Raw genomic sequence first — 27645 nt, 5'->3', positions numbered from 1 at the left:
CTAGAAGTCTCCAAGAATTCCTTGGCTATCTGCCTCCTCTGCCTGACTTAAGCCTGAAAACAATGACAGAAGGTGGTGCAGCTCTGTGCTGGGAATGGCAGGCTCCCTGGGTGATCAGGCCTGAGAAAGAATATGTAAAACCTCGTAAAACCTGCTTTGCTGAGCATGCTTTTAGTTAAATGATAAAGGCCCGAGCAGAAAAAGAGTTTATGTTCCCATAGTTCTGTAGCCTTTTAGCTGACAGACCCTGATTTAGAAGAAGCCCTAATGGTTCTTTGTATACTATCTACTATTTACTGTTGTACCTGAACTCTTGTGCAAAAAACCCAGTAAAAGCCTGACTAGGCAAGGGTCAGCGCGCTCTCTCCTTGAGAGAGCTGCCGAGGCCGCTCCAAGCTGCTCTCCCCCTGAGAGGGTGGCCAGGCCGTTCTGAGGCTCTCCCCACTTGAGGGAGTAGCCGTGCCGTTCCTTTTCCTCCACAGGACTCAGGAGTCCGTCTGAATTTGTCTCATGTCTCATCCGTGACGCTGTGGACACTGGGAGACAGTGCACGCGTCGCTTATGGTATAATTCATTACTGTGCTCAAAGAACTCTATCCAATGATAAATTCTTAATGTAGTTAACTTCACTAGGTTCTACCTATGTAGACGTCAGCTGTTACAACAAAACATTCTTATTTTGTTGGTGTCAATAAACTGTTTAAACATAACATTAGATTTCCTTAAAGTTTGATGACTGGTTGACAATGATATTGCTTTGTCATTTTTCTGTTGCTCTGAGAGAACAGAATGTTAGCGGTGTTAGGGAACAGAAGCCGGGAGAGATAAGAAGACTTCTGTTCTGAAATTCCTAGACAAGACTTCTTATCTATGCCAACTGTCATAGAAAGAAATTTAGTTAAAACAAGTTAGATTAATTCAGTTCTTTAACTCGATGACATTCTCTCACAGTCAAGGGTGATACTATTGCACTGATAAGAGAATTAAAACAATGTAGAAAGCAAACAATAAAGTCTTATGTACTAATTAAAACAACAAGATATAATTTGACTCAAAATGGCAAATAATTTAGCAAACTGAAAATACCCAGTGTTGAGAGAGAGTGTGAGAGAGAGAGAGAGGGAGATCTGAAGGATGTCCCCTAAAATGTGAATAGCAGAAATACCTGGGTGTGGATTTCAGGTGATTATACTCTCTCCCTTATACTTTTCTGCATTGCTTTAATGTTTGAAATACAATTTTATTTTAATTTGGAAAAACAAAAACACCATGCCAACAGTAAATTTAAGAAAATGAAAGAAATATCCAGATGTTCATTATAGTTGTCTTTGGTCTATTAGATGAGAGACCAAAGGCATGTCTTCCTACTTTCTTCCATTTTCCAAATTGTCTTTCATCAAGTATGACTAGTTTTAAAATGGGGAAATACTTATATATGGTGATGGTGATGATGGTCTGGCAGACTCACCTGAGGCCTACACACAACCCTTCCTCCTGGTTCCCGGGAAAGACTCCTCTGTGGTCGGATGGACAGTCTGCCACTATTTATGACCTGGCCACTCAGAGTGGAGGCTCATTTGCCTCTGTCTTAGATCTCAAGGTTCCCTTGGATTTCTTAGGGCCCTCTGACCACTGTTACTTACACATCAATTGGTATATATTTTTAGAGGGTTTGGCCCAATTTTTTAATTAAAAATATGATGTATTTTTAGATACAATTTTGAAAGAAGCAAGGAAAACTATAATCCATCATTGAAATAAGTGATTATCAATCTTTTGAACATCTTTTTAATCATGTCTTAATATACAATTGTATATCTATTTTTTCTAGTTATCATTATGTTTTTTCCTCTATCATTAAAAACTCTTAAATATATTTTAATGGCCCAAGCCCAATTCTTAAAAAGCTTTTACTTATTCCATATCATTTCAAATTGAAGAACATTTTATATGCTCAAAATAAGTTTATTATAGGAGCCATGAGAGAGATTCCTTCCTATGGTTAGAGCGTACATCTGTCCTTAGCGACAACTGCAGCTCTTTCATAATCTTAACTTCGAACATCCCCTCTGACCACCCCACTCTAGCAATCTACTGACTTCACTGGATGATTAATCAACCCATTGATCTTTTTACTGCTGTACACCCGCTTTCTGCCCTCATTTCCTTTCTTATTCGGACAAAACTTCATGGTCAATGATTTCACTCACTTCTTTGGACACACCCTCCTCTTTCTCACCCCTCTTTTGCTGGCCAACACGCAACTTTGGTTAAACCCAACTCTCCTCCTCCACCCCTGCATCAAATGTTCAAGCCCTGTTTTTAACGCTGTCTTTGTAGACAACCTTTAAATATTTATTCTCTTCGCTACTTTCCCTGTGGGTGCCTTACTTGGTGACCACACAGCTGCTCTTTACGTGTTCCGCTCTTGCCCATCCACCCTCCACCAAGCCAGCTCCCAGTCTATCCTGTGCTCCTTCTGGGCCGCCTTTCCCAGATTCTTTTCTCTTCTTTGCTTTCTGATCTCTCTCTGGACTTCTGTCTGTTCTCTCTCCCCTCTCTACTTGCCAATCCCTTTTCCCAAACCTCAGAAGGAGTAACTTGATAAAAATAAAGTAGCAGTGGGTGCAGCAATTAGTCTTAGGTTCCTGTCCTGCTGTGTGACCTTGGGCCAGTCATTTCACTTCTCTGGCTCTTAGTTTCCTCCCTAAGCAATAAGATACACTTGGTTAAATAAACCTGGAGATAATTTAACCCAGCTCTTAGAACAAACGAACAAACATGATTCTGAACTAAAAGAAAAATTAGACAAACAGTTCCACTACCCTACTTTCTTCACTATACCATTCTATGTCCATCACCTGAGGTAATGTCATCCATCTGATGAGTATTATTATTATTATTTTCATGCTGAAACTCTCCTTGGCTCATCCACGCGTCCCGCCCAGGAACCGTAATGGAAATCCAAACACTTACCGTAAATTTCTCATAAAGCTCGTAGGTCAGCAGTGGGTTGGGCAGCTCCCTAAAGTAGAGCTTGCAGAGTGAGCCCACGCAGTGGATGTCCTGGAGGTACACTTCCCTTGTCAGATCTGGACATTGATCTGAGCCAAACTCTTGCCTGAAACAACACAGACAGAGACATAACAATCCCAGGAACCTGTGCTCCATGTCAGCAGCTTGGAGGTAAAAAGACCCTAAACTGCTGCTCTGACTGTGTATGACCCTGATACAAAAAGACCTTTTATTTCAGGCACAAGGAAGCTCTGGGAAAACTTCCACTTCAGGTCTGGATCTTCCCTGTGAAAGCCGCTGTCATTAGAAAGACAAGTCCATTTACAAATGGATTTCTCATGGCATTATGTTCACAGTCCCGGTTATGAGTGGTGGGGAAATATGAAATCAGCTTGCCAAAGAAAAGCCTGTAGAGATTTCGGTTTTTCCAAAATATTGTTCTAATGAAATCCTCTTTCTTGGAGGAGAGAACAAAGCCAGGATGAGTCAGACTGTTATCACTCATCCCCACATATTCCTTCCAACAAACTTGTTTTATCTGGAGTCTCAAACCTAATCAATGATCTCTTTGGTGCAGGATGGAACCTCCTGGGCTGCCGGACAGTGACTCCCACAGGACAGAAGAACTTACAAATCTCTTGTTGAACAGCCGATAGTGGGGTGTTTGGAAACATCGACAGAGTCCAGGCCTCGTTTCCAATGAAAAACAGTTCCTAACAAGGTTACACAAATACCCTGACTCAACTAATATATGCTTCCAATCAAAAATCTGTTTGAAAAAAGACAAGTTTAAGTTTTAACTCAGAAGTTAGGCTTCATGAGGGTACTGACTTGGTCAACCAAGCAGTCACAAGGACAACGGGATTCCTAGAGCCAGCATTTCCAATCAGCTGGCCCCTTCTCCTGCAGTTTGGTTCTGCCCTGTTAATAGGGGTAGGGAAATCCCTGATGCTGCAGAGCCCCCCAAAATTGAGTGGGACCCAGAAAAGAAAACCAATGGCCTCATATATTCATAGTCATGTGTTTTTCTAAGAGGGCAGAACAAGAACAATTGAAAGCTTTTTCATTTATTTAGCCAAAAGTTTCCCCTGTAAAGGTTAAGGTCAGTCCATAATTTAAAAAGGAATGACTATGGCCCAGGTGTCCTTCCATGGTATCAACTACTGCGTAGTATATTTTAGAACTAAGAGTAAACCATTAAAAAGTATTTGCTATTGAAAGTCTAAAAACTGTCACACTAGTCAGTTAATGAAATTATGTAAGCACACAGTTCTGTTAAAAATCGATGGTTGCAATTAACTGTTTTTTTTTAAAATATTTTATTTATTTATTTTTAGAGAGAGGGGAAGGGAAGGAGAAAGTGAGAGAGAAACATCAATGTGTGGTTGCCTCCCATGCGTCCCCCACTGGGGACCTGGTCTGCAACCCAGGCATGTGCCCTGACTGGGAACCGAACCGGTGACCCCCTGCTTCACAGGCCCGCACTCAATGTACTAAGCTGGGGCTAGTTACTTTTTTTATAGCCATCACTTCTCCAAAAATAAAAAGATTGTTTTATTCATTTAGTACAATTTTATTGCAATTGAGATTTGAGATTTGAAAAGGAGAGTCAGAAAAATCAAATAGATGAAAGAAGACAGAAAATGAATTATTTGCACAATCTCTAACTGTATATTTTGCTGTGTATAATGCATACTTTTTTGGACAAATTTTTGAGGGAAAAATTAAAATGTGGGTATATCCATGGGTATAATGATTACATATTATGGGTATAATAATCCTGTGTGTGACGTGCACCAAATATGGGTGCGCTTTATAGAAGCAAATATGGTAAATTTTCCATACTTACTCTGTAACAAGAATGTTTTCACTGTTTTAAAACTCTACATTTACAACTAAAAACATATAATAAGTACCTAAAAATAACATCTGATACAATATGTTCTTTCTCATGTTAAAGTACATAACCTATTGTTTTAGTCACAAAACAGTATATATATTATATAGTATATACGTGTTGTACATTATGTATATATGTGGTGGTACAAAAGTAGGTTTATAATTGTGAGCACACAAAACACAGAATTTATCCTTGTATTATTATTTATTAATTATTGTATTATTTTCCATACAAACTGTAAACCTCCTTTTGCCTCACCCTGTATACTGTATATATAGGAGGTATGTACTCCTTTTATTTTATAATTAATACATATAAAATATACACACACATATATCTGTAGGGGTTTTTTTTAATTCTCACCCAAGGACACTTTTCATTGCCTTTTTTTTTGAGAGAGAGAGAAAGGGAGAGGGGAAGGGAAAGACACAAAAACATCAATTCGAGAGAGGAGCACTGATTGGTTGCTTCCACCACGCGCCCAGACCAGGGATCAAACCTGCAACCTAGGCCTGTGCCCTGACCCGAAGTTGAACCCACAGCCTTTCTGTTATGGGACGACACTCCAACCAGCTGAGCCACACCAGCCAGGGCACACGTATCTGTGTTTTATGTGGATTATTATACTGTAAATTCAATGTGATGGAAATTTCTTCCAAAAAACTTGAGGATAAATTTTAGAATTGCTTAAGATAAGTTCATAGAATTAAGAATCATTCACTATTAAAATTAATGTTAATAATGAAATTTAATAATGAATGATTCTTAACCAACAATTTTTAAAACACCAGCTTCAGTTAGAGAAATGCACATTTATGCAGACTTCTGAGCTCTCCAGCTGATGAAATACCACACGTCGAGTGCACACCAACAGAAAAACTCACACCCGTCTCTGAGCTTTGAACACTATGTAATGGGATCTAACTGAGCTTTGGGTAAGCAAGTGAATTATAACCAATCATATTTCCCTAACTCATAAATTGAAATCATGAGCTCCAGCGAATCCACCCAAGGAGGGTAAATCTAGTATAAGATAAAGAAACAGATTAAGAGCCCTCAGGAGCTTTTGTTGGAACGAATTACTTTAGACTAGAGAATTTCCTGATTAGATTAAGAACAGGCCTCTGAAAACATCAGCACTGGATCTTCTGCCCCTCCACCCTTCCCTCATTCCCCTCAGGTTTTTAATACCCCCAACACCTGTGGGCAGAGATATGGACCTAGAAAGAATCCGGAGAGAATTCTTTTGGGGGCTATCCTTTTAGCTTGCCTTAGCCGTTGTATGTTTGAGGTGACTCCCGAAAGCCGGTAAATTCCATCCACGATGCCATGAGTCTCTATAAATTCTGCACAGCTCTTCAACACATATGGAACTGTGTAAAGGCAAAGAAAAAACAATAAAGTATTAGCTCTAAGTCTGACTGTTCTTTAAAGATATTCTTAAAAAAACAAAAACCCAGGTAGCTTCAAAGAGAAATAGGTGCGGAACACATATGAGCTACAAATGGAAACAATTACTTGTAAATGGTAGATGTTCTTTTATATTTTTAAAAAGCGCAGGGTTCTTTTAAAGTTCAGAAGAGTCATGTATTTTAAGAGCTGGCTTTTTAAACATTGTTGAAAAATATGCCAACACTTAAATTCTGAACCCAGCAGGAACCTTGGAAATCCCACAACTCGGTCTCCTTGTTTCACAGGTTCTCCAACACGGTTTCCTGGTCAGCAGCATCGCCTGGGAACTTGTTGGGAATGCAATTCCCAGTCCCCACTCCAGACCCACCGAATCAGAAATTCTGTGGATGGAGCCCAGCAATCTGCGCTGTAAAAAGCCTTCTCCATTCCTGGTTGGTGTGGCTCAGTGGGTTGAGCATCGTCCCACAAACTGAAAGGTCATCTGTTTGATTCGGGTGAGGGCACAGGCCAGGGTTGCAGGCCTGGGAACTGACTGGGGGTGCGTGAGAGGCAGCCAACTGATGTTTGTCTGTACCTCTACCTTTCTCTCCCTCCCTTCACCGCTCTCTAAAAATAAATATATAAAATCTTTTTAAAATGTTAAAGCCTTCAGGTGACTGTTGTGCAATAAAACTGGAGAACCATTGTTTATTCTACATGTGACGAAACCAAAGGGCAGGTAAATTTACTTACCTCGCTTGAGATTGCTATGTAAAAAAAAGTTGCGAAGGAAGACTGGAAAAATGTCTGCCAGAATGTGAAAGGGGATTGAAGGTTAAAGTGTTGCGTTTTTTTTAAAGGTGAGAGCCACCCCACCCCATTACCATCACCGCCACCAGATGTGGTCCATTCCACATAGTCATTAATGTTATTGAATGGATCACATAAAAGGGACCAACATGGCTTCCTGAGTTCCTGCCACTCCAGACGTTCAGCGCTTGTATAGAAGAGTATGGTGATGCTGCTCTCTCCTTGAGGCTGACCCTGATGCGCCCAGGTAGCTCAGTGACCCGGAATGGCAGCCATACCTTTCTGGACGGCATGAAGAGAATGGCAAGCCACTTGCCACGTTGCTCCTTGGACAGAGCCACCTGAGGCTCCTCCATGAAAGTGCTGTGGGTGGGGCTGGGGACGGAACTACCCAAGCCTCAGGCACTAAAGTCTTCAGGCATAGAGATGGTGTGGGAAGTCCATGAACCAGTGTTTGAGATAGCATGGCGCTTACTCCCTCTAAACATGTCCAGTCCACTAACGCCTTGGATTAGACAAACGCCAGACCATCAATGCTTAATGCACACGATCGTGCCTCCACACAGTTCCAAGCTGTACTAGACTTGTACCTGAGTAGACACCAGATGTTCAGACTCAACATTCTTCCTGGATTCGCCATCGCAATACTTTCTAAATGACTGCCTGCCATTCCCTTCAGCTACTAATTGTAATTTCTGGTACTGAGTAAAATTCATCATACTGAAAGTATTCTGCTCATCTCTCAAAGGCCATGTACCACCAGAACCATCCCCCTTTGGCACGCATGGCGTGTTTTGTTCCATCTTTCAGGACCAGAATGGGGGCTGGGGGAGCTTCTTATTCCCCCAGGTGGGAAGAGGGCAGGGAGTAGACTTGGGATTGGAAATACGGAGGCCAGAGACCACAGAGGTGGAGCCACTCCCTGTCAGTGATGCAGGGTGGGAGCAGAACGTGGTGGAGGAGGGGCTGCGAGAGTGGGCAGGGGTCCAGAGCCTCTGCTGCCTTCAACTGAAAGAGCTACACTTGGATCTGTTTTATAAAATAGGGCTCCTAGTCAGATTTTTGTTTCCTACCCTCGTGCCAATAAATAAATAAGCAAGCAAGCAAATAAAGTTCCAATGCTTTTTTAAAAAGTTGTCTGTTTTTTTTAATGCCTGTTGTGCACAATCATGGTAGACTTGTTCCCATCGCACCAAGCTGTTGCTCTGGAACCTGCCACACGTGGTCTACAGTTGAGAGCACAGGGCTGGATGCCAAACTGCCTTTGCAACCTTGGACAAAATATGTAAGGATTCTGTTTCTCAGTTTCCACATCTGTAAAACGAGGACAACAGTGATATTAACCTCACAGCTAGGATTAAAGTAATACCTATAAACATTTAGCACAGAGCCTGGCATATAATAAGCACTTGAAAGTGATAGTTATTATTTCTACTTTGAAGCTTATCTGCGATGTAAATTTATAATTTGTGAGACACAACTTTGGTGGGAACAGTTCGCCTTTCCCCGACCTGATGGGCAATTGGGGCAAAGCTGACCAAATTCCTACCAGTCAACACTCATCTCTACTGTTCAGAATGGCTTTTTGTGTCCTCCTTTGGTTAAATGTTTCTATTTGAAGGTAATCACTTCAATCGCTGTTGGTTTCCTCACTGTGCACTTCAGTGAACTCTTCCTAACACAAAGGCAAGAGAATCCAGGAGCGAACCATTCTGAGTTAGCAGTCCTGGAGTGTCCCACCTTGTGCGTCTGCACTGGTTACGTGCTTGTTGTGCCATGCAGGGAGTATTTCCGAGGAGGACTGGAGGAAAAAGCCTTGGACTCGAAGGGCCTTTCCAGAACACTCCATGAAAGGGGTGGTGCAGCGTCACCAACCTGTACCAGCCAGTTCTCAGAGAGGGCCCTCCTATTTCCACAACTCTGCTGCAGTGCCTCAGCCTCTGTTTGTTTTAAAGGTGGGAAAAACACATTCCCGGATGGAGCCTGTGCCATAAATTTACTCTGGCTTCAGTACAGAGGCCCTAGAACCTCTCATCCACAGCTCTGTTTAAACAGGGGGCAGTATTAAAACAGCCCAAGGCGAGAGGCCCTGCTCACAGGCCCTGAGGAGTGTTAGTTTTCCTGGATTCTCGTCTCAGGCCGAGTGGAAGGTGTAGGGCTTCTCCACCATATTCAGTAAATGGGAAAGGATCCACTTCATCTGTTCACTGGTCATCTGGCTGTGGAGCCCAGAGCAGAGGTTCTCAGACCATGGCCCCAGAGCAGGTCTAGCAGCAGCGGCTGCCTCCAGCAACCACCCATCTAGACCACAGTTTCTCATTCTTCAGTGTGCATATAAATTACTAGGATCTTGTTAACATGCAAATCCCAAGGTTGGGGGGCAGATTTCCCAGGTGGTTAGAGATACTGCCCATCTGCAACCCACACTTAGGGTAGCAGGGATCTAAAGGTACTAGTGGTGGGAGGTGTTGCAGGGGCTTCCAAGAGTTTAGTCAAGTCTCAGAATTCTTTTGACTATTGTCTCTGGGGTCCAATCCGATTAGAGACACCCATGATTTTGGACAGAGTAGAAGCTTGACACAAAATAGCTGAGTAGTTAGATAGGAAAGAAAGCTCCCATTGTCAAGTAGGCATAGGAGTGATGCTGGTTGGGGCCGGAGTCACAGAGCTGGTTCTGTGGGATTCATCCCGGACCCAGCGAACTCCGCCTCCTCCTACAGAGGTACACAGAGTTGCTTATTATGATGTTATAACGTCTTTGAATTGTTTCACTGATGGTTCTGTAAGTTCCTTTTTTGTTTAGTTTTTGTTTTTCCTGGATCAGCAATCTGAAACGTTACATTTTTATTTGAGCACAGAATAAATGTTGAGGTGGTTTCTGACGGAAAAGACAACCTTGCCTTTGGTTTATGCTTTACCATTTATAAACACTTTGAAGTCCTCTGTCTCATTTCACCCAACCTGGTACAAATATGATATTTTATGCTTATAAATACTGTGGGGCACTTCCTTCCTCAGTTCCTAATCTTGTCAAGGGTCTGGAGCAGAAAAGGCCAGCAGTCAAACCATTTCCCTGAGTCCCCCCAGCAGTGATGTCTGCCAGTCGGCCCCAGTTCCCTGTGTGGCCAGGACCCCATTAGAGCAGGAGACAGACTGGAACAAGCACCATTTTATTTGGTCGGTTATGTGGTCACGACAGTCGAGTTTTTTCATGTGCAAATTACATTTGTGTTGTAGGAAAATATGGCACTCCTCCCTCCCATTCTGGATTTTTGTGAAGGCCTCGTACTGGTTAGATTTCATTCCACCCCTACCCCCCGTCCTGCATTCCTGTGCTTCAAAGTAATGTCTAGTGGTGTATACACACAATGGAATACAACCTGAAATAAAGAGGCATGATATAACATATGGGTGATGGAAACCACAGTATAAAAGAGTACACAGAATATTCCATTTAGATAAAACTCTAGAAAATACAAACTAATTTATAGTGGGACAAAGCAGGGGAGAGGCAGAAGGTAGGAATTTTGAAGGGACTGAGGACACCTTTGAGTGTGATACACATTCATCATCTTGACTGAGGTGACGGAACGGACCAAGACCCACAGTGGGTAAAGGAGAATTGATACTTGTGGGGAGATGAGCCACAGCACATAAATCTTTCAAGAATCCGGTGCTGTGCACAGGGGAGAGACAAGGAATTCAGACGCTCTGCTGTGCTGTGAATACCCACTGCGTGGCATTTTTTTCAAGAGATGGAATAAAGATTTCAATTACTTTTCCATTATTCTTGATTGTCAGCTGAGAACTTCCTGGCTTTTCCCAGGGAATCTAAGCAATATTACAGTGGCTCCCCTAATTTCTCTCCCCCTCTGCCAGCCCCTGCTCTTCATTTCTGTCCCACCCTTCCTCTGCCTGCAACCCTCGCCCTCTCGTCTCACGCTGCTCCCTGGCCTCACGGAGTCTCAGCATGCCTGGAGGTCGCTGTCCCCCAAATTCTTCCTCTGATTCTCCTATTTTAACTTGTTTCTACTCTCTTCCTCCTGGCCTAATGCAGAATTAAAGAAGAGTTTGAAAGTGTGTGGTATTTATTTTAAAAGTATAAGTTTCTCTGCTCTATTAAAAAAGCTAATTAACTGCTTTTTAATTTTCTAAGGCAAAAAAATTTTAAATACGTTCAAGCTCTGGCTGTCTTTCACTGAGAAAAGCTTCTTTTCTTTTTTAAGATCTTTAGTTAAAAAATGAGATATAATTCAAATGCTATAAATTTCAGCCTTTTACAGTATACAATTAAGTGGTTTTTACTATACATATTTACAGTTAAACAACCATCTCATTTCAGAACATTTTCATCACCCTAATTACAGAACATTTTTATATGAACAAGACTATTCATTGTAGCAATTTTTGTAACAGTGCAAGATCGTCCACCAATAGGAAGCTGCTCGTATAAATAATGGTACAGCCACATGGTGGAACACTACATGATCGTTAAAAAGAGTGAGGAAACTTTCCTGAACTGATAAAGGATGGTCTCTAAGATATATTATTAAGCAAAAGAACAAGGTGCAAACCAACATAATGTTATGCTAGCATCTTTTTTTTTTAAAAGAGAGAATAAAAGATTAGATAAATAACTCACTGGCATATGTGTTAAATATCTGTGGAAGGATATAACTTTAGTTGTATCTCTACAGGAAGGGATCACTTTAGTTGCCCACAGGAAAAGGAACTGGGAGGCTGGGGCCAGGGCTATGAGTAATAAGGAAGATTGTATATTCTCATCGTATATTCTTTTTACTTTTGAATTTTGAACAATAAGAACATATTACATTTTCTAAAAATTTTTCATTAAAATTTCAATTCAACAATATTTATTGCAAGCCTCCTCTGATCCAGCACAAGGTACCTATGTCGTCTCCATGAGTAACTTGTGAGATCCCTGGGGACTTTGAGGACAGTTCTGTACTCATTTATCTAGAATAGACTTTAAAACGCAAAAACTTGAAGTGTGTTGCTGAACAGGAGATGGGTCACTTTTTTCCAGATGGGTTTTCATTGTTATCTGGGTCCCTCAAAGAACTTATGTGTCAGTACCGCATGAGGTCCTTTTTGTTTTTCTTTTAACAGTATTCTCCGTTCCATAATCATAGCAAATTTAAGAAACGAGTAAAATTCTCCATTTTGAAAATGTGAACGCTGATTCTCAGAGACGTTAGGTAAGTTACCCAACATCACGCAGTAAGTGCCAGGTTTGTCTGACTCCAAAGCCCACTTTTTTGTTTTGTTTTGTTTTTTTTCATGGTACCACAGTTAGGAGCCGTAGAAAAAGTGCCAAGCTACACACACCTGACTCAAACCCTCTCCATCAGAAGGGCAGGTCCCATGATTTGGTGGCCAAATATGGAGACACCATTTGAGGAGAACCAGTTGTTGCCTGGCCCTGGACTACTCAAGTGCCTGCAATTCTACCACCACAGGCCTTGCCTTATGGGGTGACGGCTTCTAAGTGTTTAACACCTACTGGTTAATATCTACTTTTAAATTCCTTTTTAAAAAGTTACAAAAGCAATATATGTTGATTAAAAAATGAAAAATACTTCTTGTTTTCAAACTATACTAGGGAGCTGTAGTAAACAAAACAGTATGGTACTGTTATAAAACCAGGCAAATAGATCAATGGAACAGAATTGAGAGCCTAGAAATAAACCCATCCATATAAAGTCAACTAATATTTGACAAGGTAGCCAAGAAAACTCAACAGAGAAAAGGCGGTTGCTTCAATAAAGAACGCTCAAAATACTGGATAGTCATTTGTCAAAGAATAAGACTAGACCTCTATCTTACACCACTTATAAAAAATAACTCAAAATAGAATAAAGACTTAAACATAAAACCTGAAACCATGAAACTCCTAGAAGAAGCCCTGGGGGAAAAGGTCCTGGACAAGGGTCTTGGTCAAGATGTTTGGATGTGACAACTAAAGCACAAGCAGCAAAATAAAAAAGAAACAAGTGGGGCTCCATCAATCTAAAAGAGCTTCTGCCCAGCAAGGGAAACACTCAACCAAGTGAGAAGACTACCTGTAGAATGGGGAAATATGCAAATCACATATCTGATACGGGGTTGATAACCAAAATGTATAAAGAATGCATAGAACACAATGGCACAAAAACAAACAATCCACTTTTAAAATAGGCAGAAAAGAACTAGGAAAGGCCAACAGGTACACGCAAAGCTGCTCACCTCATAGTAGCTCAGGAGGTCAAAACCGCACCACCTTGGGCCTGTTACAATGGCCTCAACGGAAAAGACAAGAGACAACAACTGCTGGAGCGGATGTGGAGGAAGGGAGACTCCCCAGGCACTGCTGGTGGGATTGCAAACTGGTGCAGCCCCGAGGAGAATGGTATGGAGGATCCTCGAAAATTAAAAACACAACTACTATAGGATCCAACGATTCCAATTCTGGGAATATATCCAAAAGAAATGAGAACACTAACTCAGAAAGATATCTGCGTGGATTCCCCCTGCCCCACCTCTGCCCTGTCTGTAGCAGCATTTTTACAGCAGCCAAACCTGGAAACAACCTAAGTGTCCATGGACAGGTGGGTGGATGAAGAAGTTGTGGTATATATACACATATATACACACACATGCATACGCGTATATACACACATATATGTATATATACTGTTGAAAAATAAGATTATTCTGCCATTTGTGACAACATGGATGGACCGTGACAGTGTTATGCTGAGTAAACTAGGTCTGACAAAGAAAGACAAATACCACATGATCTCACATATATGTGGAATCTACAAAAAACAAACAAACAAACAAAACGAAACTCAGACAAAAAGAGATCAGACTTGTGGTTCTGTGGTAACCAAAGGAAGGGGGAAGAGGAGGGAGAATTCCAGAAAGGCGAGCAAAAGGTACATGTTCCAGGTACAAGATAAATAAGTACCAGGGATTAATGTACAGCATGTTAATGATAGTTCAAACCACTGTATGATATATATGAAAGTTATTAATCCTATGAGTTCTCATCTCAGGGAGAAATGATTTTTTATTACTTTGCTTCCTTTTTTTATTGTATCAATATGAGTGATGGATATGAGCTAAAATTATTGTGGTAATCACTTAAAACATATGTAAGTCACACCATTATTCTGTATACCATAAGCTTACACAGTGATGCATGTCAATTATATCTCAAAACTAGAAAATTTAAAAGATTAAAGAGAAAAAAGATACACAGATATAAAGAATACAGAGTAACTGTCTCTGTTTTACTCCACCCTTTCCAATATCTTAAACGATAAAAAAAATGACATCCAGTGAAATGTCGATAGTAGTTACCTCTAGAAAAATAGAGGTAGAAAACGAATGATTTCTGCTTTTCTAATTTTTTTTGTAATGAAAATGTGGTACAAATCACTTTTAAAGAAAGAAATAGGTTTTTTGTAAAACGAGTTTCATTTAAAAAGCTGGAGGGTTTTCTGAAGTTAGATAGGCAACTTCTAAATGTTTGTTGAGGTCCTTTCCAATGACCCTGTTGAGATAATTACTCCTTGTTAAATACAAGTTTTCCTTAACCTGCTGGCCTGGTGTGGCCAAGGACTAGCTCTGCTTTGCTGCTGGTCGAGGCTCCTGAGAGTAAATTGCATCCTGGAGTCCCCTCCCCTCCTCACTTTCAGGGTCTCAGATGCCTAGTCCATCAGCTGTTTCCGGTGGAACTGGCCAGGTGCCCACTGTTGTCTATACCCTGACTTATCTCAGATGGGCCCTTAGGTCTCTGCTATCAATACCGCACTTCTTCCCAATGACAAAGATTCTCCTTATACCAAAGCAGACGTATTGAGGAACTGTGTAGCCCAAGGGACAAAAAGGAGAATCCTTGTCCTCAAAAAGCCAAGAAGGGAATGGACAGCAACTGTGCACCTGCTGTGTGCTGGTCCCTGAGTGCTGCACTGTCGTTCATGATTTGTACCTAATGTGATGCTCACAACCACCTTATGAGGGAAGTATTACCCCTTCTTTGTAAAGGAGGAAACTGAAGCTCAGCAGTATTAAGTAACTTGGCCAGTATGAAAACATCAAGCAAAATACTTAAAGGGCCCTAGAGAGGCACTAAAAATGTGATAGAAGTTCTTCCAAAAAGATTACATATGGTGGGGAAAGTCAGGCAAGGCTCTTAGAGGTTGAACAGGAACAGGAAATTGTATGCATTTATTGAGAACCAACTGTACAAGAGGACTGTGGTAGAAAGTGCTGAGACAGGACCCCCACCCTGCAGGGCTCACAGCATTGTGAGGTAAGTGGGGAAAAGGAAAAATCAAGGCGATGCAATAAGAACTCTGACAAGGGTTTGCAGTGTGATTGGTGATGCTAAGATGTGATGTCATATGATCCAGTGAAACACAATCCATCCTACAATACATGCAGAACTCTTGGTTAAGCACCTGGCACATGATAAAGCACTTCATAAAGATCATCCAGTTTCTGGTGGAGGCAAAACAGGGGTGGTATAAACAAGAGAGAAAGCAAGAAATAATGTGGTGAATTCTAGGAATGCTGACTAGACCAGTGTGGGGAAGAGAAGCATTTGTTCAGGTAAATTAGGGGAGTTTTTAATGATGGCCTAGGAAGACTTTGCTTTATCTTGATTTCTACTGCCAGACAAATCTTTCCCAAACTGCCTTGTTGATGAAGCTCTCCTACTCCAAAACATCCGTGGCTCCCCATTGCCTGTAGAATAATGTCCAATCCACACAACTCTAAAACTAGAGCTTCCGCTGCCTCATCAGGGCTAACCCTGGAGTCCTTTCCTTTAATGGAGTAGCCCTTTGATAAGGGTGGGTGGGGAAGAGGGGATGAGGGAAAAGACTTACCATAAACATCACTCCAAAAAGAAAACGTAAGGTACCCCTTTAGGGTCAGTGGAGAGGACCTCTTATGCTTTGTCAAGGATGAAAAGGAGGTGAGAAGTCTCACTCTTTTCTGGCTGTTGCCTGAAATTTCTTTAAGAAAGGTAGTGTCTTTCTGACTCCAAAATAAGAGGCTGGATGGGGGTGGAAATATGTGGAACCACATATCACCAGTGAGCTAATGAGCAAGTGGAAACAGCCAAGGAAGGACTGTCACAAGGGCTTCTGGGAGGGAGGGCATTGTGGCCTGGAGGGAGGGTGGTGCAGAATAGAGAAAAAGGGTGGATGTGATGCAACTTCAAACGTAGAAAACAGATCAGTCTCCCAGGAGCCCCCACGAGACCTTGGGCTTAGAGCTGGCCCTGTTGCCCTTGTATACGGGAACCATGCAGAAGGATTTTGTCCTGTTGCTAGAAATGTAGGCTGCTAGGTTTTGCATCACGTCTAAATCACCCATTTTTGGAGGGGGGAGGGCATTCTTCCTACTATCTGACTTTGTTCTCTAGGGATTTGCAGGGCACTCACCCAGGAAGCTGCTCATGGGTGTTGGGAAGACCCTCCAGTCATCCCCTGCACACTCCCAGGCCCCGATTATGAGCAGCAATATCCCTTCCTTTGCCACAAATCATTTAAATCCTCAATTTAACTGTATAAAGACCACAGTCAGCTTGCACCATCGGATCAAGACTTTATTTCCTGGACTAGCAGTCCCTCTCTTCCTCGCCACCCGCTCCTGGGGATGGCATGGACGGAGGCCCTTCCTCGGTGATGGATAGAGGGTGGCCACCTACGGCTCTAGAGAGGGTGCTACAGGAGAAGGCACAGGGGCCGAGCGGGTCAGTGAGAGTCCAACAAGGAAAATAAACCTGCTTCTTGAATGATATGCTTCACTAACACCAGCCATCTTAAGAATGAGGACAATGTAAGTTTTTTCCTTGTCTCAGGCATCCAGGACACCTACATTTTTTTTGCACGCCTAGTGGGTGATCCTGGGATGCACTAACCATGTACTGTGTGCTGTCCCATGCACAACAATCATTACTTCATTTATCTCTCACAACTCTGGTGTGTAGGAATTACTATTTCTATTTTGTAGATGGAAAACTAAGCTTTGATGTGGTTGGGTGACTTGTTAATGACGACACAGCTAATGGCAAAGCCTGGGTGCGATTCCAAGTCTGTCTGGATCTCAAGTTCATGCACTTTTCAGTACATTTTATAAGCAAAACCTCCACACTAGGGAAGCAGGCACATACCAGGCCCGGGGAAGACCAGGAAGCAGAGGTGATTTCATGTCTAAGGGCAACCTAATGAGGGAGAAGGCCTGAAGACAAACATTCAGAAACGTGGGCTCTAGTCCTAACCTCCAAGGTTCTACATTTCAGACCTCCGAGGAGCGCTTTAACTGTTCTCTTCACGTTCCCCCAGCCATTGCACAGGCAGAGGTGCTCTGTACGTATCAGTTAGAGCAACATGAACCACCTGTGTGTCCTCCAGCAAAAATTAGCCCACTCCCAGCCTCAGAGTTCTCTCTGTCCTAGGAGCAGGTTCTGGGTCTAGACGGTTGCTAAGGTTTCTTCAGAGCTAACATCTGATGACCTGTGGACTTCCTGGATGAAACTGGGGAAGAGAAGTTGGGCTAGAAATTTGGAGAGCAGACCTGACTTCTTGCAATGTTCAGGTCCTCCTCACTCCTACTGGTTCTGGTTTATATCTAGGTTTTCTAGAGCAAAACATTAGCATTATTTTTCTGTTTGTTAGTTTTGTTCTTCTCACTCGGACTGTTAAAATGACTCCCCAACTTGCCCCAGCCATGGGAGTGGAAATATGTGTTAAATAAATAGAGACTTCAACTTCAGAAAGTTTATATGTACCCTTTGGTATGGCTGGACTCTGGTTAACCCGAATGCTTTTTTTTTATGGAGGTTGGAGTCCTCTAGGACTTAGTTTTAAATGGGGCCGAGTTCATCTGAAGGTCCCTGACGGATGTGACTATGCCCAACAGCTAGAACTACCTCCTCTTGCTTTACTGTACCTTTGGTTTCCCAGGAGGCTCAGCTTCCTAATGGTTTCCAGACCCATGGCACCATGGGTTCTTTTCATTTCTGTGTTTTTTTTAAAAACCAATTTTGCTAATGAAAGATGAGGCACATTTAGAAAAAACACCCATCAGTGGCCCACTAGGTCTATGTGAAGAAGGGCCAGGTAGCGCTTATCAGCTCCTCCCGGGACACCCCCCTCCCAGCATCCTTTCATTTCCTGTCCAATATTCCCAAGCCACAGGCAGCCATTGTTTCCAGACCGCTTTGCTTGGAAGCCTGGGTACCGTGGCCTCCCAGCTCTTCCTGTTGTACAAGGCCTCTCTTTCCTGCTGAAAACAACAGCACTTCCCCGCTGAATGTAACCCTTTTGGGGCAATTCATTTCTTCCATGAGTTTGTTCAGCACTTGCAAATACTAAGTGCTCATTAATGTGGGTTTATTTAGCTTTTTTCCTAATTACACAAGTACTGTAAGTAGAAACTTTCTAAAATACAGATGAGCAAAAGAAAAAAGTCACCAACTCTTGTGCCCCCGCCCGGCTCCTCCGTCTTTCAGAACCCAGCTGAGAGAAGTCCTCTCCGCAGCCTTCCCTGTAACCTCAAACAGGATAAGTCACACACACACAAAAACAGGACACAAGACTCTGCTCTGTTGTTGAGAATTCCGGGCACTATTTTAGGATGTAAATTCTTAATAAGATATTCTAATTTTTATGAGTTTCTGTTGTGTGGTCCAGGGAACATAGTTGTGGGATATGATGTAGTGTATTTCTGGGACTAACACTCCCCACCACCCACAGGGGATGATACTATTCAAGCTTTTATTCTGAGATTTTGTGGCTCAAAAAGTATTTAGTATTCTCTGAAATGTCTCCTACAAGGAACCAACATTCATTCACGGGCAGCTATTGCAACTACTGGAACCTGCTCACTCCTCACCTCGCACACAGTGCTGTCTTTAGAAGTTATTTTCAGCAGATACATTTAGTATTAAGGCTCAGTGATAGAGATGGCGCAAAGGATTATGGTCAAATTCCTGAGCACCTCTAGGCGAGGAGGAACTCATAAATACCATATAAAGGGTGTAGACAACTAGTAAGGAACGTGTGTGTTTACCACTCAGAGTTCTAGAGTTAGAGAATCTAGTATTTAACAAACCTCTTTAATTTTTAATTTTTATTCCCCTCACCCTTTCCTAAACAGCTTCAGAACTGGCATTTTCTGCTGTTTGCAATAGAAAATGTCAGCAGTCATATGACACCAGTTGGATGCTGGAAGTGTCCAGGGGGAACAGTCTGTAAAGTATATAGGACTGTCTAACCACTATGCCGAACACCTGAAACTAACACAAAATAATTTCTAATGTAAACTGTAATTGAAAGATTAAAAAAGAAAAGAAAATGCCGGCAGATCTGATGCAAGTGCAGGGCAGGAATGGGCATCTTTTTTTTTTTTAAATCCTCACCCAAGGATATGTTTTTTATTGATTACGGAGAGAGAAAGGAAGGGGAAGAGAGGAGAGACAGAGAGATAGACAGAGATCGGTGTGAGAAAGAAACATCAATTGCTTACCTACAGTATGCGCCTTGACTGGGGATTGAACCCCCAACCTCACTATGTGTCCTGACTGGGAATCAAACCCACAACCTTCTGGTGCATAGCACAATGCTCCAACCAAGCAAGCCACTTAGCCAAGGCAGGAATGAGCAGCTTTTAAATGGTGAGGCTCAGGTCCTGATCTCTTTTCTCGGGTACACGGAAGGGGGTCAGGGATGCATCTGGGGAGCTCTGGACATCAGAGGCCAACAGTCCATCCTGTGAGCAGAAGTCCAGATGAGGCTCTGAATGAAGACGGAGTCTCTACTCAAGCTTACACACAAGGAGGTCGCTGCAAAGTTTCCATGAAGGAAATGATGGCAAGAAATCAGTATTTTCAAAGGTCTTCCAGGGTCAGTGATAGTAAGGAGAAATTAGGGGCAGAGAGACCTTCTGGGAAAAATCTAGGCACTGTGTGATTCACCTCTAGTCACTTCCTCTGGGAAGCCATCCCTGACCCCCCAAAGGAGGGAGTACTTGTTATATAGTTCCAGAGCAACCCATTCATAATTCATACTTATATGAGTGGTTTTTGTTTTTGTGTTTTAAAACATGTTTTTTTTTCCTATCCCATAAACTCCATGTGGAGCTATGTCTACCTTACCCAACTTTTAAGACACTGCCCACGACCTTAACTTGTGGTCCCGTAACTCTACTGTGCCTCCAACAGCACCTGGCACAAATGTGCGCACACAGACGAATGTGTGAAAGGGAGGCTGGGCCATGTGTGTGGGCACCATCTGGGCCCCACGCAGGACGTGGCGAGATGACCTGTCTTGGCGAGGACCAGATTAGACGCAACGTACACCTTTGTCTCCAGCACCTTCTCCCTTGCCACCTTTATGTGTATTTTCCCCTTCCCAGCCAACTCGTTCTCACCCCCAAGCACCCACTCTACACTCTGTCCTACTCTCCACGGGTTGGCCAACCAGAAGCCTGGAATTCTGGAATGTCGGAGATGGAAGGGACTTTCAGATCACCTGTAAGGCTGCTTGACTCAGTGTCAAAAACTGAGGCTGCAGGAAGTTTGGGGACTTATCCAAGGTCACCTGCTACACAGTGGTAAAGCCCTGGAGTTGGAGGAAGATGGAGGAGAGGGGACAGGAGTGTCGAAGTTGACTAGCATTTCTTTTGGTCCCAATTTTGAAGATCACAGTTTAAGTGTCTGCAAGGCCCCTCTTTGCCCCAGGACTAACTGACCCTTTGAGGTCAGAAGTAATGTAGGGTATTTAAATTTAGGTGCACCCCTAGCAGTCGAAGTGAATCAAGTATGTTTATTAGATCTCCACATGTAAAACACTGTGCCAGACTCCAGGGCTTCAAAGAAGTCTTTTATACTTATAAGACACTGCTCATGACCTCAGCTTACAGTTTAGTTAGTTCAATTACATGCAGTTCAGTTGTGGGTAGAACAAAAATGTCGGGAAGAGCCCTTTCTTCTTCATTCTACAGCTGTCAGGCAGGAGTCAGCTGGGTTTAATATCTTTCTGGAGAGAGAGGAAAGGGAGTCAGCTGCCAGAGGCTGTCCCTCCACCTCTACAAATTTGCTTTCTCTTCTTAAAAAGCGGGTGGCTGATCCTCCGCAAGGAGGAGGGGTTTGTTTATTATTTTAAAGACTCCTGATTTCTGTTTAAAGATAGTGTAGGCTTGCAGTGGATTGTTCTAGGCTTAAATTCCCTGAGGAGAGAGGGAAGTAGCAGGCTCTGCAGGGGTAGCCTTGGGCTAGGGGCTCCGGTGGGAACGCTGAGGAAAGTAGCATTAAAGTGGTTGAGGAAAGCAGGGACTTACAGGGACTCAGCTCTGCGGAGAGGACTGAGCAGCCCTCGTGCCAGAGAACCCAGTGGAGGGCATCGGACTGGTGAAGACCTAAGTGATATGACCCATTCTCAACCCAGGGGATCTGAGACAGCCAGCACAGGCAGTGGGCACCTGGGTGTTCATATAAAACAGGTGGGCAAGGGCTGAGAGAGCCCTTCGTGACTCCACCTGGAGTGCAGACTTTACCTTATTCAAGTCCCAACATTTTCATTGGGTGTCCCCTGTGTAGCTCACTTAGGGGCCCTCTCTCATTTCCCTTTCCCTAAGCATCTGGGAAGAGAGAGAGATCAAGGAACAGAACGGGGTCCCTGCCCTGGTCTTCTCCATCGCTCACACCACGCTCCTGTCCCACTCTCTCCACGAAGGCTTCCCACAGTCATTTCTCCATCTAGGGTTTCCTGGCACCCACTCCGTGCATGTGCGCCAGGTGCCAAGGACACAATGGAAAGCAAAATAAGAGGCCCCATCTTGAGGGATCTGAGTCTGCTGGGAGGGACTTCATATAAATAAATTCCTCCTCTAATGCTTGTGGTTAAGGGGACAAGTTCTGGAGCCATTCTGCCTGGGTTCAAATCCTCCCACTGCCACTTACTACCTACCCGTAAGACCTGGGCATTCCTCTTATAAGTCAGCGCCACAGTCCTGGTAACCTGGGTCAGCTCCAATTTGCACCTGTTATTCTGTATAATTACAGATAGTAATCCCTTTCACTTAAAAATGTTTCCCAATTTTTGGGGAAAAAAATTACATAGTTACCTTACTTATAATGTTCAGTTTCTTATTTATTTGGAGTTAGTAACAAAATCAACTTCATAGGGGAGTTAGTCGTGAGATTTAAATAAAATAATCTGCAAACTGCTTGGAACAGTATCTCAATAAACTTCCAATGAATATTGACCATTGCTATTGTTATTTTTATTGGAAGTGCTGTCCCATTGGACTTTGGCCCCCTAGAGTGAGTGGGTCCCTACGTCAGGGACTGTTTTATTCCTCTCTGTATTCCTAGCACCCAGCACTATGCCCTGTGCGAAGGAGATTCTGAGCTGATGTCTGCTCATGGGCACTGGGCCAAGGGCTTAGCCACACACAGTAGGCTGTGCGTGCGGAGAGGTGAGGGCCGACGGTCCTGGAGGCTGCTTCCCATCTGGTCTCGGACAGAAGCGCTGGGAAATGGAGGATGTTCTCCTAACTCCCTTTCTGAGTGGACTTGCCAGGGAAAATACAGAGTGCCCAAATATGAATTTCAGATAAAAACAACAAACCATTTTTAGTATAAGTATGTCCTCAATATTGCATGGAACATATATCAAAACATGATTTGTCTGTTTACCTGAAATTCAAATTCAGGTGAGTGTCTTGTTTGTATTTTTATTTGATAAACACAGCAACTTTATTTCTGTGTCTGTATCTCATTCTTTGCTGCCTGGTGCTCCATAGCAGTTTTCTCTTTCAGCCTCACACAAAGCTGTCACCACAAGCTTGCCCTGGGTCTTATTTGCCCTACTGGCCAAGCGTGGGCTTATCCAGGGCACACCTCTCACGACTCAGCTCCCTGCAGCAGAAGAGGAAGCGAAGGAAGGGGCAAGGCAGCAGAAGTGTGACTGTGTCGGGGAGCCAGAATCCTCATGGGGTCTGAGGCATCTGGGTGTCTAGACATGTCCAAGAACACACGTCACTGAAGAGAAAAGGGGAAGCTATTTCAGTTTTTAGAGAGTATCCGTGTTTGGAGTACAACCTCCCCCTGCTCCTCCATTGTCCTTAGCACAGTTACCACATGCCAGGCATTCAGTTAAGTACCTCATATACATTACTTCCTCCCATCCATTCAACCCTGCAAGCCAAGTATAACTGCGCTCATTTTAGAGAAGAGAGAAAGGGGCGGAGAGAGGCTTACTCCCTCGTTGAATGAACATCATTCAGTTTGCAAGTGGGGGAGCCAGTATTTAAGCTGAGTGCCTCTGACTCCAAATCCTACTCTTAACCAGCCTACGACTCTGCTCTTTTTCCAGAATTCACCCTGGCATCTTCTACTTGTTCACCAGCAAGTCCCTGAATGAACGTGTGCCTGGATGTATAGAGGAATGTACGTAGAACTGAGGGGCTGCATTTACCTCTGCAGACTTACTGGACAGTATCCATCAACAGAACGGCTTGTGATGAGGTGTCTGCATATTTTTTTTAAATTCATCAAAATATAATTTGTGGTCAAATATGTCATTACAGTACTTTGCGTATTTGTTTGTTTTTAAATGAAAATGTTTCAGTTGAATGTCCCGAGTTCCGAAGATCGTGATGCTCCTAGTTACATGTTGCATTTGATACACTGTTTTCGTGGAGCACGTTCCCAGTGTAGTTCAGGATTCACTGGCTTTTGGGGAAATCATCCTTGTGGGATTCTCAAATCACAGCCTCTGGCTGGTCCCTGCCTTTTTAAGAATTTTACTGAAATATGCTCTGACCTTCAATTGTATGTGAATCATCAGTAACCAACAGTCTCTGCATCACTCTGAGTATTCCATTGAGAAATTTATTTTTCTTTTGATCTCGATGTACATTTGGTATTAATTTTTTTTGGTGTGTTTCCATTTACACATGAATGACCTCAGTCTGTTTTTAGCAGAGCGCTGCTAGAGCTGGGTAAAGATGAGGGCTTATTAACAGAAAAATCCCTGAAGCTGCTGACCTAGAATAGAACTGCTTTTTCAAAGCATGTGCAGAATAAAACAGAATAAAAATTCTGTTTTATACACACACACAGTCACAGGACATCAGGCTGTGAGAGACGGAGTAACTTTACTTTGAGATATGTGACAATACATATGAAAAAGTGAAACAATCACCATCTTAAAAAAAGTGGTAGGGACCAGGCTGGGTACAAGCTGTGCTACGCGGGGCCTCGTATGGCTTAGAGCAACAGCCCAGGAGCACCCAGAGCCCCTAAGTCTCGTGTCAGAAAGTGAGAGGACAACTGGGAGACCCCTGAGAGGTAGCAGGAATGTCTTGCGTACAGATTTCTGGTTGCTACAGTGATGAGTTTTTCAATCGAGACACGTTCTTGGCCAAGCATTAGCATAGTTAAGAGAAGAGAGACACAGAATAATACATATGGGATTGTCTCAGATATCCTTGGCCGTATGGCTAACAACATTAAACTTCCCCAGAAAGAGAGTCACATAAATCCCTCCTAGACAATGCAGCCTCGGCTTGTGTGCAGAAATAATACCCACACCCATGAGAAGAACACGGCTGGGTACCTCCCATCCATGGGTTTTGATTTGATCTTCACAAGACCCCGCAAAGTAAGAATTATCATTCTCATCCAGAGGAGGAAACTCAGTCTCAAGAAAAGCCCCCCTTGTCACATCGCACGGCTGGTAAGTAGCCCAGGCTCTGTCCACCCGGCATAGCTGTTGCTATTTGACTGCCGATGGCAACAAATGGTGCCGATTTTCATAAACACGAAAGATACTCCTCTAACAAATTACTCCCTAAAGTCACTAAATCCTCCTGGAATTCCATACGGCATGTGTGAGCGGTGCCTCTGGAGACCTTTGTGGACCTCCAACTTGGGGGATATCATTAGAAAACCTAATTTACATGGTAAAATGAGAAGAGAACAAGTCACCTTAAGAGATGGTTGCCGCCCTGGCTGGCTATGGTGTAGCTGGTGTAGCTCAGTGGATTGAGCTCAGGCTTGCAAACCAGACAATTGCGGTTCGATTCCCAGTCAGGGCACATGCCTGGGTTGCAGGACGCATGAGAGGCAACCATACATTGATGTTTCTCTCCCTCTCTCCTTCCCTTCTCCTCTAAATAAAATCTTTAAAAAAAAAAAAAAAAAAGTAAAACTATAAATAAAAAAGCAAGAAAAAATTATTAAAAAAAAAAAAGAGAGATGGTTGCCGAGGTGGGCTAGGCTGTTTTGCTGGCTAATTACTAATTTCTACAGGCCAGACCCTCCATGCAGGCCATAAATGTGTGGCTCAGCAATATGAGAAATGACTGCACGACAGGCATCTCACTGAGGTTTTCATTTGCATTTCCCTAGTGGCTAAGGATGGCGATCATCTTTTCCTGGGCTTATCCATCTACATGTCCTCTTCAGAAGAACGTCTGCTTGTGTCTTTGCCCTACTTCCTAACCGGATTGAGTTGTTTTTTTTTTACTGCTAAAGTTTGAAAGTTCTTTAAACATTCTCTATACTAGTCCCTTGTCAGATATGTGGTTAGCAGACACTTTCTCCCCCTCTGTATCTTGACTTTTTACTTCTTAACCAGGGTCTTCGGCAGAGAAAAAAGTTTTAATTTTGTCGAGGTCCGATTCATCATTTTTGTTTTTATGAATCATACTTTTGGTGTCAAGCCTTAGAACTAACTCACTGCCTAGTATCAGATCCTGGAGCTTTTCTTTATGTTTTTTCAGAAAGTTTTATAGTTTTGCATTTTACATTTAAGTCCACAATCTATTTTTTGTATCCTTACCCAAAGACATGCTTATTGATTTCAGAGAGGGGCAGGGAGGGAGGGAAGGAGAAAGACAAAGAGAGAGAAACATCGTTTGGTTGCCTCCCCCAGGCGTCACCACTGGGGACCAGATGCGCAGCCTAGGTATGTGCCCTGACGGGAAATCAAACGCATGACCTTTTGGTTTATACAGGAAGACGCTCCAACCAACTGAGTCACACAAGCCAGGGCCATGATCTATTTTGAGTTTACTTTTGATAAGGCTTGGGTCAAGATTCATGTTTTGGCCTGTATATATCCAATTGTTTCAGCACCATCTTTTGAAAAGGCTATTCTTCCCACATGACATTGCTTTTGCACGTTTGTCAAAAATCAGTTGGGTGCATTTGCGTGAGCTATCACCGTGTTCTCAATTCTGGTCCACTGAACGACGTGTCTGTCCCTGTGCTAACACCGCACTGCCTCTGTGCTATAGCAAGCCCTGATACTGGGTAGACTGATTCTTCCCAAGTTTTCCTTCTTTGTCAGTATTGCTCTACCTATTTAAGGGCCTGTGCCTTTCCACCTAAATTCTGGAACAAGTTTGTCTATGTCTACAGAAAAACCTGGCTAGGATTTTGATAGGAAATGCATTAAACCTACAGGTCAATTTAAGGGGAAACTGGCATCTTTTCTATTTGAGTTAGTAAGATCCTTTGCATTTGTTCCTTCTCCATTCCTAACTACCACCCAAAGAAAAATGTCATTTGCTTGTATCTGAACTGCTTTACCAATGTTATAAAACACTTCTGGATGGTGGTCTACTGTTGTCCCCATTCATTCTGCATAATGCTTTCAAGATAATGGACCTCCAGCCTCCTCCACAAAGTTCTTGCTTAGGAGTCTCAGTGGCTTTCTCCCCCAGACCCAGGCCCAGCTTTACCCTCTTCTCCAAACTCCCCAAACTTCCCCGTCCCGTTCACTCTTGATGTACCCAGGTTCTCACGACTCTGACCCTTTCCCTGTTCTCTGAGTGCTCTTCCCTCTACAGCTTCCTCCTCTTGTGTCCCTCTTCCCCCACACTTCCAGTGCCACCAGCTCCACCTAATGAGGACGACACATTACCCCAGAGGTTCCCAGGCCTGCCTGGGCCTGGTCATCCACCTCCCAGCACCCCACCTGGCTGGAGGAGTTTCTGTCTCCTCCACTCTTGAGGGTCAGGGCTAGGGTTCTTGGAAACTTAAGCTGCCTTCTCCCAGTATCATCAATGGTGGTTAGTACCTTACCATTACAAGTGCTATTGTTTAAAGGACTTTTACATGCACATTATCTCCTATGAGTCTTGTAATGTTTACAGGCTAGATAGTTCCTTAATTTTGATGACAAAACTGAGCTCTGAGAAGTTAGGTAATTTGCCCCAAGTCACACAGCCAAGAAGTGAAAGAACTATGATACAAACCTAAGGTTTCTGCTTCCTATTCCAGTTCAGTATTACACAGAGGAGTAGAGCACAATGAAATGACAGTCTGCACAGACTTTTGTTGGTTGGTCTTGGAGCCTAACCGTCATTTTAGACCTTTCCTCCCCTGTGGGAAAAAGCATTTCAAATTCTAAGCCCCCAGTGCAAAAGTGTTCCTCTGGAGCGTAACTCATGTTTAATTAGGGGGCTTTCTCTATCGTCCCTCTGCCAAAGATTTC

General features: G+C 43.1%; 1 protein-coding gene across 1 annotated transcript in view; it reads right to left on the bottom strand.

Moving 5' to 3' along the window:
• The window catches only part of ARHGAP31 (Rho GTPase activating protein 31), a 101174-nt gene that overhangs the window by 39845 nt on the left and 33684 nt on the right, over positions 1-27645 (bottom strand). The window contains exons 2-3 of the mRNA XM_037158725.2: positions 6186-6288; positions 2977-3121 (exon numbers count right to left, since the gene is read on the bottom strand). Coding sequence (XP_037014620.2) covers positions 2977-3121; positions 6186-6288 — 248 coding nt within the window. The remainder of the gene's footprint in view (positions 1-2976; positions 3122-6185; positions 6289-27645) is intronic.

The sequence above is a fragment of the Artibeus jamaicensis genome, unplaced genomic scaffold, assembly GCF_021234435.1.
Source record: "Artibeus jamaicensis isolate MK-2021 breed Jamaican fruit bat unplaced genomic scaffold, CSHL_Jam_final contig_3126, whole genome shotgun sequence".
NCBI lineage: Eukaryota > Metazoa > Chordata > Mammalia > Chiroptera > Phyllostomidae > Artibeus > Artibeus jamaicensis.
This window is presented reverse-complemented; position numbering and strand designations above follow the sequence as displayed.